General features: G+C 37.0%; 1 protein-coding gene across 1 annotated transcript in view; it reads right to left on the bottom strand.

The window, feature by feature from the left end:
* dmxl1 (Dmx like 1) overlaps positions 1-12,471 on the bottom strand; it is a 67,175-nt gene extending 54,704 nt beyond the window's left edge. Inside the window, exons 1-11 of the mRNA XM_015028276.1 lie at positions 12,102-12,471; positions 9,598-9,835; positions 8,994-9,119; positions 4,452-4,529; positions 3,922-4,000; positions 2,824-2,965; positions 2,582-2,648; positions 2,306-2,490; positions 1,936-2,140; positions 1,455-1,638; positions 61-237 (exon numbers count right to left, since the gene is read on the bottom strand). Coding sequence (XP_014883762.1) covers positions 61-237; positions 1,455-1,638; positions 1,936-2,140; positions 2,306-2,490; positions 2,582-2,648; positions 2,824-2,965; positions 3,922-4,000; positions 4,452-4,529; positions 8,994-9,119; positions 9,598-9,684 — 1,330 coding nt within the window. The 5' untranslated portion in view covers positions 9,685-9,835; positions 12,102-12,471. The remainder of the gene's footprint in view (positions 1-60; positions 238-1,454; positions 1,639-1,935; positions 2,141-2,305; positions 2,491-2,581; positions 2,649-2,823; positions 2,966-3,921; positions 4,001-4,451; positions 4,530-8,993; positions 9,120-9,597; positions 9,836-12,101) is intronic.
* Positions 12,472-13,607: the final 1,136 nt, after the last annotated feature.

The following is a 13,607-nucleotide window of genomic DNA, read 5'->3' as shown; positions in this document are numbered from 1 at the left end:
AACTAATCTCCTTACTGTAACATGCAACATATTTTACAGATTGGAAATAATTTACTGAACCTTCATTAGAGGATTCATTCCTCTGTTCCAAACTCCCTCCAAGTTGCTGCAGGAAGACTTCCATGGCCAAAGTGAAGTGAAGCTCTTTGTTGTTGAGCCAGTGGACGGTAAACAGACTGCCGGGTTCCTCGTCGTCCACCGTACTCAGAGCAGAGATGGAAGGCAGCAGAGGAATGTCTAGAGAAAAACAGATTAGAGCGGAAAAACAAATTGTTACATTTATCATTTGAAAAACACTAAATCTGTCCAAACAGATTACCTTAAAGAGATGCAAATATGGTTTGTGGTTTTCTACAGTTTAACAATTCAAGCATGCAAATAAACTCCTACAGCATTTCTCAGCCTTGAGGCAGAAGCAATCTAAAAGATTTTGCCCAGACTCGGGTCAAATTAGATTGTTCCACAAAAAACAGGAAAGGAACAAAATGCTCTCAGCTACTCTGAGCTGCCCTCAGCACAGAACTCACTGAGATGGTGAATAAACAGCCAGAAGCAACATAAAAATAAACTTTAGTATGCAGCAAGACATCCATAGATATTTCATCCGACTTATTTGACTGTACTTTATACAGTCAGAACCTGGGAAATGAGTGATTTAATAACTCAATAAAAAAATAATGTTATTGAAATGTTAATTTGTTGAAGTAATCAAAGAAAATAATTATAAATTTGCAATTATTATACACAGTCTGATATGTTCCAAGTCTTTATTTCTGTTACTGTTGCTGATTCTGGCCTACAGAAAACCTAAAATTCAGTGAAAGACAAAAAAGGATTTTTAATACATAAGTGTTGACTTCCTGAAAAATCTGTCCACTTCCTATAGAGTATATGAGCTCAATATTTGATTGGGACTCAGTTTACATGAATTACTGCATCAATGCAGGATGGCAGCCTGTATTAAGGAAGTCAACGTTGCTTTTATTGCATCTCCTAGTTTGTCTGCATTGCCAAATTCTTTAGCCTTTTTTCTAAACAAAATTAAACATTTAGTTTTTATTTAAAAGAGGCATCTGGAACTCTGAGGAACAGTCCAGTTTTTTTTCATCTCAGTCCAGGTAAGAGATGTTTTATTGCAATAATCTCTTCTGGCTCAGCCTCCATGATAAACTGTCAAGTCAGCAGTCTTTCCTAAAACTGACTGGCAACATCATGGTCATGAAATAACATTCCTCTATTAAAAATCCTGCTTTAAAAAAATCTTGCGCAGTACTCAAATTTTCTGAAGAAGTAAATTTAATTAGCTGCAAGCCATAATCATCAATGGTAACATAAATAAGCATACGACTGTATATTAAATTCCAGGATATTGTGATTTTCATACTTTTCAACAATGGTCCAACTTTAAATGCCTCACAAAAAAACAACAACAAATGAATAGCTTGGATTCAAACCTGTGGCTGGGTTAATGCTGGCTGCGATGTGGAAGTGGCAGAGCGCGTTGGCGTGAGGCGTCCCGCTGTTGCTGCTCCTCCTGTGGTTATGGTGTTGGTTCTGATCATGAGGCAGGCAGCCAGTCAGAGACGGCTGAGGAATATCCCGGTAAGACGAGGAATGCCATGATTCCTGGAAACTTAACTGTTAGGATAAACCATAAATTATTGAGTGAATAAGTTCAGACATTAGCAACAGATATATAATTTATATTTAATGAATAAAGACATATTACTTTGTTCCATCTTGCAATTTTTACATGCATCCCTTCTCTGGCACATCTGAATCAGATTACTGAATTCCCTCATCAGAAGTCCACAACACGTCTACCGTGATTTCTCTTTTCCCATTTCTTTTCCAAAGTTACTTATTTCTCTTAACTATTACAAGTTTACCATATCAGCTGTAATTTCAATGTTATCAGTGTCTAGAATGACATACCTCTTGTGAAGACATTCCTGCCGATTTCCCATTGCAGGTGTGCTTCGAAGAGGAGCCAGCAGAGTTGACCGTTTCCCCTTGTGGGCCAAAAAGATGGCTGCTATGGTAACCGGAGATGAGGCTGTCACCTGGCAACAGCGTCTCTGCCCACAGTCGGCAGACGCTGTCCTTACAGCAGGTGAGCAGAACATTACACACTGCCCCTCTGTTAGGAAAAAAGGGAAATGAGAATAAAGATAACAGCAAGGAAGGAGTTCTGCTATCTGGTTTAGTTTGTTTTCCTGCTTTAACCTCTATGAGTCATCCAGGTACACAGTTGGAGAATTTTTTTTTTTGTTGTTTAAGTGTAATGTTTCTTATTTCATCGTACCGTGGCATGTGCTTGCTAGTCTTCCTCCAGGAGAACCCCGTAACGGAGCGAGGATGGGCCAAGTAGATGAAGGAAAAGGTCAGCTCTCCCTGCACAGTCACACTGGCCTCTGGAGGAGTAAACAGCTCCGCAACACATGACTTCCACTTGTTTGTGCTGTACCAAACCTTCACTAGACAGTCATCCTGAAAACACCCACATCAATCAATCTAAAGTCCTGCAATTGAAGTTGAAGCCAAGTAACTTTAATAATAGTTTGTAAGTGTACACACGTACCTGTCCTGCAGTAGCAAAGAACTGTCCATCAGGTGAGAACTTTATAAAACTGACTGGAGAGGCAGTCCTTAAGAAAAACAAAATAAAATCAGTCTAAATTGATTTGTTTTTCAAAAGCATAAACTAGCACATGACAAGAATGTAAAAAATAAATCACAAAGTGTACATCAGAATGAAAGCAGCTAAAGGTTATAAACCGTAAGTAGTTCTGTAACAACGTAATTTTTCTGCTCATTTCTTACTTGCTCTGCCAGATGCATCTCCAGGTAGAATTAGAGTCTGGTCGGGTGGCTTTTGTCCGTTTTCCCTTTTCTTCACTTTCATCTTTCCCATCAGCACTGGACCATAACTGAAGGCTACTAGAGCCAGTTAACAGAGTACCACCTGCACACGTAAAGTAGACCTTCTTTCAGTACAGTTACCATTCCATGTTCATTCCAACATGAATTTATCTGTAACCTGTAGCAGGTGCATCCCAATAAATTTGAATATCATGAAGTAGTTGATTTCTTTACAGTTCAAAAGGTATATTGTATATATGGATTCTTTACAAAACAGAATATGTTTCGAGCATTTATATTCTGCTAAACCGGATATCTGTGGCTTACAGCTAAAGAAAACCCAGACAAGCATCAATGCTGAAATAATATCTTATAGTCATATTTTGGTGTATACCATCATGAGAAACATTGCTGACATGACTGCTGTATTGAGTCAAGTCACTGAATCCATCCACAAACAGGGTAAGTTAGCTTCCTGGTACAGAAGCTGGCTGTCAAAGGCTGCTATATCCAAGAATATTAGTGGAAAGTTTAGCGGAAGGAAAAGTGTGGTAGAAAAATGTACACAAGCAACAAGGACAAATGTAGCCTTCAGTGCTTCAAAGAACTCGTTTCAGATGAAAGTAGAGCCATCTACCAGTAAGTTTTATTTAAAAGTAAGAAAAAAAAAAAACTTTATAAAGATGCCAATTTCATTTTCTAGCATGGGTTGGCGCCTGCCATGGTACCAAAGGTAATTTCCTGGCTTATTTTTGCTGTAAGCCATAAATATCCAAATTAACAAAAACAAATGCATGAATCATATTCCCGTTATCAAGTCTAGACATTAGTCTCACATTTTGAATTAAATTATGGAAATAAAAATCAACTTTTTGATAATATTCAAGTTTATTGAATGTAGGTATATATTCTCTTTTTTTTAAGAATATATTCTCAGTTTTGGTTCTTAATAAAAATAAATATCTGCAAGTTGCAAATAAGATTTAAATAGTTGATTTAACATTTTTAAGAAACTTGCCCTAAATTTTAACATCATGACTGACAGATGTGTAAAAGTACCTGTGGGATGCCAAGCCAGGTTTCGTACCATTGACTCTAAAACAAACTGACCAGTCTTCTGCCATTGGCAGCTTAGTTTCTGCACAGAGGATAAGAACAATAAGTGTAGTAAGACATTCACATTACAAACAGAAAGTGATTAAAATTAGTTCCTTCCCTTTTTTCAGCTACTTCAGACGTGCAAAAAGGTGAACAAAAACTAACAGAGTCCTGAGAGTCACATGTGATCAAACCGCATATGATGACATAAAACCAGAGAACCTCTGTGGAGGCACTGAATGTGACCAACGTCACTTCACTTCTTAACGCTTTTCATGGTAACTCTGAGCTAAGTTGCTCTGACTGAAGAGATATTCACACATGATTATGGAACATTGTAAATAAAAAAATCAAAGAATATCTTTGCATTAATGCACATTGGAGCAACATTCCTCTGATCAATTTCCAATATCTATCAAATGTAATCCTTTTTTTTAAATCATCTGAACACAAGCATGAGTGGAAAGGAATAGAAATCACAAACTACTTACAGATGATGATGTGCACTTTTGATCTGGGAGGTGAACTGGCTCAAAGACACAAACAATGCTTCCATAGGAAGATGCAATCTGTCAGAAAAAGGGAGAGCAATGTGATATTAGACTCTTTTCTGACTGAAACAGAGTGATTAAAAAGAAAATACTATTGAAACCAGAAGTTTACATGTACCAAATAAAAATACTTTTTCTTCTTACTGTTGGAAGTTAAATTAGGCCAAACATCTCTTGTTTTATGTCAGTTAGGATTACCAAAATGATCTCTGATTGTTTAAAAGTACAATTATGCAAGAGAGAGAATGTATAAGAAATTAATTCATTGCCATCTCCAAGATCAGAACTTTGACATACAGAATGATTACTGTCTCTTTAAACAACAAGAGACAGCACAATTAATGATGTCATGGTTTTGGAAACCTTTGTTTGGTTAACTGATAGGTCTGAGTTAACTGGAGGCACACCTGTGGATGCATTTATAAGGCCACACCTGGAAAATACCGCTTTCTTGTTTGACACAATAGAAAAGTAAAACTAAATAAAATCTGTCAAGATATCAGGTAGAGAAATGTGGAGCTGCAAGTCTGGCTCATACTTGGGAACAATTTTCAGTGTCCTGTACCAACATGGGATGAAAATTCCCTCAGTGAGGAGGAAGCCATTACTCTAAAAGCAAATAAAAACAAAATTGCAGATATCTTTCAAGCTAAATACTTTACCCAGTAATATTTTTACATTTCCTGTCAACTTAACATATTTTAATACAAAAGCCCACCCACCGGGCATGGCAGGTTTTCTGGTGGAAACCCTGCAATGTTGTTCAATTATGCAACTATCTAAAATCTCTAATCCAACACATGATAATTTTGCAATGAAAATTTGCAAAATGTAAATGGCGTGCTGAAAGCCAGAAACAGAATGAGTGAAGCACTCATGTGTGTGATTGTGGATGCTAGGAAGTCTACAAGCGATCATGTGCTAAAGCTCAGTCACACGGGAATCCTTCTAGACAGACAACAGACTGGATAAAGAAAAATGAAAGCTCTTTGTTTAAAGTCATCCATGTCGTTTTAAAATTAAAACATTTAATCACAATCAAGTGGAAGTCACATTTTTTACAACTGCAGCTTTAAAAGAGTATTTTTATAAAGTACATTTCCTGTGTGTTGCTATGTAATAACTGTACTTAGGACTGTGTTATTCATTTTTTTAGGTTCAATATTAAAATGGCAATGTAGTGCAAAACTAAAAAAAATAATAATAAGATGCTTTTATAATGACAAGGCCGCTGGAACCTATTTTTACTGCTTTTAAAAGCAGATTTATTTCCACATCTTTGCAATGTTGCTTTAATATTCTACCTTTATGCTGATTTACATAAATGAGACCTGAACAAAAAGAGGGTAAAAAAGACCCTAAAAAGAGTTTTTTGCTAAATTTAGGAAAGTCTCTTTTTTAACTATATTGAATAATAATTAAACAGAAATAATTTGGAACGCATACAGAGGTCAGTGATACCAACAAAATGTAGTCTATCATGGATAAAGTGCGAGTACTTTTGATGCAATAGTGCAGAAATGCTCCATAAAGTGGGCAGAGGATGGCAAAGGTCAACTGGCAATCCTGCCAATTTTCTTGCATTCCTAAACAGACGCTAGGCCATTCTGGAGGCACGTGTAGTTACTTCTGACCCAAGATAATTGGATTAAACATCACGAGCAGAGCAGCAAAAGCATGACCCAGCAGCTTTTATTAATCTGAAATCACATCAGGCTGGTCTGCTGTTTAACCCGCCTACCATCCACAATTAAAAGATCCACACTACAGATAATTTATTGCTTAATTTCTTCAGTATAATCTCAGATTTGCCCTTTAAAGTGACACCTGAGTTACTCAATAAAAAGGAACCGAGAATGCTGTCCAAGAATTAAGGATGGGCCGCTCTGTCAAGCCTTGCAGAAATTCAGGGAATCACCATTCTGAGTATGTGCACCTTTATCCAACAACCAGCCTGTAGTTAGTAGACCAGGTAGAAGGCACAAGTATTTATAGAGAACAATTCAGCACCAAGGCAACAAAAATGTACAACAAGCTATTATAATAGATCAGAACGTATTTGGGGCGTTTATTGGTTTCAGATGAATGAAAACCCAAAAATTCAAAAATTTGAATATAAAGGAATGTAAAGCCTTTCTACAGAGTGCTATATATAAAAATAGTTGTAGAAGGTTCAGTGGAAGGAAAAATTGGTAGAAAAATGTGCAAAGCAACAGGGAAAATGGCTGCTATGAGATAAGTGTGAAACTAAGTTAATAATTTTGGAAACTTGGACTGCAGCTGGAGTCGAAGCTACTTTCCACAGCAAAGCCACAACCTCAAATTTACTGATCACTTTCACACTATACCACCGTGCATCATATGTCATATATATATCTATATATAGATATATATATTAATATATGACAGATTCATATATTAATATAATCTCAGATTCCTGTGACAAATTCTGAATAAAATCAGGCCAACACACATGTTTAGCAGAGTTATGTGCAGCCCAATGCAGTGAGGTGTGTTCAGACCTTTCCATGTTAGTAAAAATGAAATGGCAGCTATACAAACACATTGTACAACACAGAAGAGCCAACTCCTCATGTCCAGATCTATCTGTTCATCTACATCTCCAGGACAGAGGGGGTTTTTAAGGACAATAGTGCACTTACTTTAGGCACAGAAGAAACATGTGGTTCAAAAGACAAGCGGAGGAAGCAATCAGAAAAGGAAAACATTTCCCAGAGGAGGTTTTACTTTTTACTTTTCTCCTCAGCAGTTTCACAGCCATTCACACATTGAAACATGTGACTGTGACGCCTCACATATTGGATTTGATACAAAGGCTCCCTCAAGTAAAAACAAGCTAAACTTCTTTCAGGATCAGAGTATGGATTAATGACACCTGTCATCTTGACAGCCGTTAGTATGACTGTCCTACAAATGGGTTGTAGGCTGAAAAACTCTCAAGGCAGGATTAAAAATTTCTGAGTGAGGTGAGAAAAGTCTCAGAATAGTTTATGTTATGCAAGCACCAAAAACTCATGTAAGGCTGTCTGATTGTCGAAGAAGACATTTATTTAAAGATCTGCAACAAATTAAGCTAGCTAAAAAAGCATCTGTATGCACCAACTTCAACAAAACAACAAAAAAAGCTGAAAAATATTTAGTTTTTCTATATTCAAATCTTCAAACAGCCCATTTTGTCTCTTTCAGTTTTGAGCACTTAAATCCAGCTTTGGAAATTGAATACTTTACAGCTAGTCATTGTATTTTTCCCCATCCTCAGTTACTGGAGGAAATGCTAAAGTTAATTAAGCCACCCTTTGATGTTGCCAACAGAAGCATTTATAGCAAACATGCTGTCAACATGTAAGAGAACAACAAAGCTTCCAACTAATGTGCTGAACTGAACTGATCCAGTTGGCATATAAAAAAAAAATCCTTTGTCTTCAGACATTTAACCCAAATTGGCGTCAGATATCCATGATCGCTCTGAGACTGATCTTACCAACAAACTCATAAGGAGGGACAAGGGGAAAGAAAACCTGCCTCTCAGTTTTATTTTTCAACATGAAAGAAAGCCTAATTACAGATGTGAGTTGTTGCTAAATAAATGTACTAAATTAGTCTGAGTTCAACTAAGCACAAGATGATTAGGTATGCATGATCCTGCAACTAACTGTCATTTTCATCATTTATATATTTGACTAGTAAACTGAAGACAGAATAATTGTTAAAGTCTAAAAAGAAAAAGTAAATTTGTATATTTTGGAAACTGAAACAAGGAAACATTTCAGTTTTTCCCAAATGGGAACAAATCTGACAATATTCAATCTGTTCAGTGCTTCAAGTGGAATAAAATAAGTGCCAGAGTCCCGTGAAGGTTATACAAATATGTGACAAAAACATATCTTTATATACATATTTCGATCAAAAAAAAAAAAAAAAAGAAGAAGAAAAAAGAAGAACAAGACCAGTTTTAAATCAACACTAGCTCCAAAACAGTAGCGGTAAGTTAACCTCGATGAAACAGGATGTTTGAGTTTTCACGGTTGACGTAACCCCTTGTGCGAGCAGAGCACACCTGTTGGAGGCCAGGGAACACGTGTAGAAAAAACACAAACTGATGTTTGTGTTTAAAAAATAAATAAATAAATAAAATTTAATTTTTTTTAATTTGATGTAAAATTAAAAAAAATAATAAAAAAGAATTTTTTGAAAATGCTGCTTATTAGCCAACTCGAAGTAATGAATCCATTATAAAAATGTTAAATCAGTAAAAAGATATAAAAAAAAAATTGCATCATGCGAATGCAATCTTGTAAGCACAAATCATTGACCAGTCACTGGACACATAAAATTTTTAACTAAATGTGCAAATTTAATAAATTTATAACTAACTAATATCACCACATATTAAAAAAAAACCCTGTAAATATCCATTTCTACAACAAAAACATTGCTTTTGTATGTCCTTTGAATTCTTACCTGTCCACCTCGTTGTGAGCAGTTGACACAACCGACCTGGATATTCCCATGTTTGGCCCCCGGGATGATCTGCAGCCGCTCAAAATTACTTCCTAAAACCACCACGTCACAACCTGACGCATAAGCCTATACAGAAACAACAAAAGGAGACAAGGGTAATCAGGACACTCAAATATACCCAGAGCTGTATGAAGGGTCAGTTGACCTGCATTTGTGGTTGCATTTTGCACACAGGAAAAAATTATCCGTCACTTAGATTTAGTTGCTCTATTTCTGTGGTTCACATGAGCCGTGATTCACAGTGACGGAGCCTCTTACAGATGGATCTCAGGCTGCTGTTCATTCAGAAATTAAGTACTGTTTGAACACTGTCATTATCTGCCAATATTTATACCCAGGTCATCCATAAAAATACCATAACCAAACTAAAAAACATTTCTAGATGCTAAAACTAAAGCCCAACAGGATTAGTTTTCTTATTTTTTTTCCCCCATAGATTGAAAGTTACATTTGGCTCCCCAACTGATCACTTTAGCACCTCCTCTGAGAATTAGAGCATCTAAATGCTGAAAGGGAAATATTTCCAGAGCTTGACATATCTTACCGTGAAAGGCACATTGTTAACACTCCCAACAGAGAAGCAATTGTCCCCGGGGTTAACAGCCCCTGTAAGGACTTGATGGAGATTCATGACTGCTGCTGACTGTCCACGTGTGGTCTTCCCACTACTCTCCTTTCACAACACGCTCCAACTCCAGGCGAGATTCATGGGAAACCACGGGAGGGATCCGCTCATCCTTGCCTGTGACCTGTAAACTCACGCCGGTATTCCTGCAGACCTGCTGCGAGGACAAGAACAAAAGGATGTAGACACAGAATAAATACGTTCAACAACAATCTGGTTTACATAGACATATGAATAAAAATGTGTCACACATAATGATTTCCTAACATTGTTATCAGTACTATTATATAGAATAGACAAAATATGAGCTTGAGCTTACAATTTATCTACATCTGTTAAAGATTTACTATTTTCTAAATGTTCATTTGTCCTGAAATGACTTTTATCCTCTCAAAATAAGAGAAGCAAACTTTCAAGTAATCACACAGCTGAACAGTAGATCAAAGCTTCCCATTTTACCCCATTAATTCAACTGCATATCTCTGACACATGCAATGCTGTTAGAGGTTATGATCAAGGGATATTTTGCTTAAAGTATGCAGCCAGCTTGATTAGTGAGAAAGTGGTGGGCCTGCATATAAACCTGATTGACCAAAGCTGGAGGGGTGAAACTAAAGGAGAGCTTTCACAAAGCTTCAGAAGGTGATTGAACAAGGTGATGCTGATAGCTGATGCTGTGCAAGTGATAAATTACACAGACGAGAACTGTTCATAGTCATCAGAACAGGCTTCAGTACATACAGTCCCTTCAAAAGCACTCATAACACTTTAACTTTTCCCTGTTTTTTTTTTTTTTTTTTTTTTTACATCACAGCTGCACACTTGCAGTGTATTTATGTAATATAGTCCAATACAATATAGCTCATAATTGTGAAGGGGGGACCCATGGTTCCACACAAGATGTGTGGTGCATTTACATTCAGCCCTGGAGTCAAGACTTTGCAGAAACAGAAACAATTTCTGCTGCGAGTATTTTGTCTTTACCAGCTTTTCACCTTAAGAGTCAGACATTTTTAGCATTTTCTTCTCTCCAAAGCAGCTCCAGCTGAGAACGATTGGATGTCTCAACAAGCAATTTTCTATGCTCACCAAAGATTCTTAATTGGCACTTTGACTTGGTTATTCTACAGTTGAATATGCGTTGATATAAATTGTACGCCATAACCATTGTTGCTCTGGTTGTAGATTTACAGGGTTACTGTGCTGTTAAAAGATCAAATTTAATCTAATTCTCAAGTTTCTAACAATATTTCTTCAAGGATTCCCCTACATTTAGCTCCATCCATCTTTATTTTAACTTAACCACCTTCCATGGTGGCTGCATCCCCATAGCAGGATGCTGAATTCACCTGCTTCTAACTATTTTCTGTGTCCCTTACACTACCTGAACAAACCACGTTTAAAGCACTTTAAAATAAACCAAGTTTCACAATATACATAAACAAATGCCATAAAAAGAAAAGAAAAACAAACATGTTAAAAACTGAGTCAACCTCTTAAAATGTGCCTAAGGTTTTCTAACTACTAAATATCCACCTCCGTTAATGGATTACGAATAACCAAGGCTAAAAAATGTGAAAATGGTGTATGAATGCTGTTCGACAGGTTGAATCTAAAATCAAGTGTTTTCTAGATAATAGCTTGTCAAGAGGTTTACTTAGACTACATAGGGAGGCAGTGGTTTGATAAAATTACTAAAGCAAATATAGGTCAACTTATTAACTGATAATGAAGTAATAAAACAGATAAAAGACTTCAAAAATGAATATTCAGTCTACTGCATGCTGCAGAGACGAAGTCCAGTGCAACAAGGGTATACTGAGTCGAGAAAAAAAATTAAAAAATAAACTACCAAGCAGGTATAAAAGAGCCAATAAGCCGACAATGCCACGTCAGGATAAAGCCCGTTTACCACTTTGGGTTACAAAAACCTTTACAAGCTTTCTAGAAACACTGACATATCAGAACACCGAGTACAGAAATAATGTTAATTTACTAGCACGAATTGAGGTCACTTATAACAGAAGTAACACTTTAACTGTACAAAAGAGGTAAGTATTTATTTATTCATACTTATGCAATGAGCAGCTCTGTAAGCAAGGAAATATTTGGTAAAATGCAGCAGATAATGAAACGAGTTGACTAGGAGCTTCCTGTGTTGTGCCATCTCACGTGACAACGTTTCACAAGCTAACTCATTAAACAGAACAACTAACGCCATACACGACAGTGTCACCAGTCTTCATTTAAAAATGAACAAAAATATGCAAACATATCTCCCTGCTTTAAAGCAAACACGCAACCATAATTTCATTTTCACTCAGTTATAACATGACGCTAACTTAGCTGTCAAGTTTAGCTCATTACCCACTGTTTTAAAGACGCACTGAGATTCAGACATAATGAAAAAAATCGCTACAAACCTTCTGTTCTTACTCTCCGTCATAACGCCATAGATGTGAAGTCAGCATTTCTTTCTGTCAGCGGCTGTTTTTGGTGAATGTAGCACCCCGACGTTACGGGTCTCCTCACTTAGCTGCGCTAGCTGCTAGCTCGTAAAGCTTTCTCACTCAGCGAGCTCCAGCGTGTCTAAGGAAGCTCCAGACAACTTATGACACACATTAACTGGTAGACACTATCCGCCTGACAAGACAAGGAGCTGCTTACTTCTCAAACAGCGACAAATGGGGTCACCCTTACTCCAAGGTTAACAAATAAAACGCTCATACAGAGAGGAAGCTTTTCCTTAGGTTGAAGATGTGTCATGATAACGGCTGAGTCGCCGCAGTGCATCATGGGCCTTGTAGTTGCAGTATTACATCCAGAAAAAAGACGATTCATGACACTGAATTTCCAGCTAAACTGCCTTGAATTTTATTTGAAATGTCATGTGATCTATTAATATAACTCAAATCATACGAAAGAGGAATAGGTGCACTGGAAAAAAGAGAAAATTCAGATTTTTTCCCACATTTGCATTAAATTCAGACTTTAATAGTGTAGCTCAGGAGTGTTCAAGTCCAGTCCTCCAAAGCTATCCTGCAACTTTCAGATGCGTCCCTGCTCCAACACACCTGAATTAAATGAATGGCTCGTTACCAGGCCTGTTTAGAGCTGATCCCAGTCTGTTGGAGTAAGGATACTTCTAAAAGTTGCAGGATGGTAGCTCTCAAGGACTGGACTTGAGCACCCCTGGTGTAGCTTGACTTTTGATTTTTAACTTTATTGCTGGAAGCTGAGAACAAACTTCTTAATCTTTCTCCTTAGCCCAAAGCACTACCACTTCTGTTTTATCTTCATTTAAACTGAAGAAAATTACGGCATACCCAATCCTTAATTTAATTGACGCATTTAATAAATGTCTGGTCTCCTTGCAAGATGATTATGTTATCCGTCCATTTTTATGCACACATTTTGAGCAAGTTCAAAACATAGGCCCCAACATTTAACCTTGGGGAACTATTTTTCTATGACATTACTAACGAAGAGGTTTACAGACCTATAGCTGTTCGTAAGAGACGTGTCTACTATTTCTTTTAAAAAATGGCTTAATCACATCTGTTTGTAGGAACTGAGGAAAGCTGAAAGCAATGACATATTTACAATGTGCAAAACCTCTACTCTGTTTCCAGAGTGTCAAGGCTGTAAGTGATGGAACTGAAGTGATGCATGAAATCATTCAGGTCCTCGTTTGTTACAATGACAAAACTGTGTCACAGTTTCTCTCTGTGGACACAGAGGCAACACATCTCCTGCATCTGGCACTGAAACACTGACTGAGAGTCTAATTTTCTGGATTTTGTCAGTACAGAGAGAAACATGATTGGACAGAAATTCAGGGTCCATTGATTCAGGGGGAACCATTAGCTTCTCAACAATAGAGAACAAAGTCTGTGCATTATTGTTGTTTTTGTTAAAAAAATATATAA

This window comes from Poecilia latipinna, unplaced genomic scaffold, assembly GCF_001443285.1.
Source record: "Poecilia latipinna isolate Pla-1442-1.1 unplaced genomic scaffold, P_latipinna-1.0 Scaffold119, whole genome shotgun sequence".
Lineage (NCBI taxonomy): Eukaryota > Metazoa > Chordata > Actinopteri > Cyprinodontiformes > Poeciliidae > Poecilia > Poecilia latipinna.
This window is presented reverse-complemented; position numbering and strand designations above follow the sequence as displayed.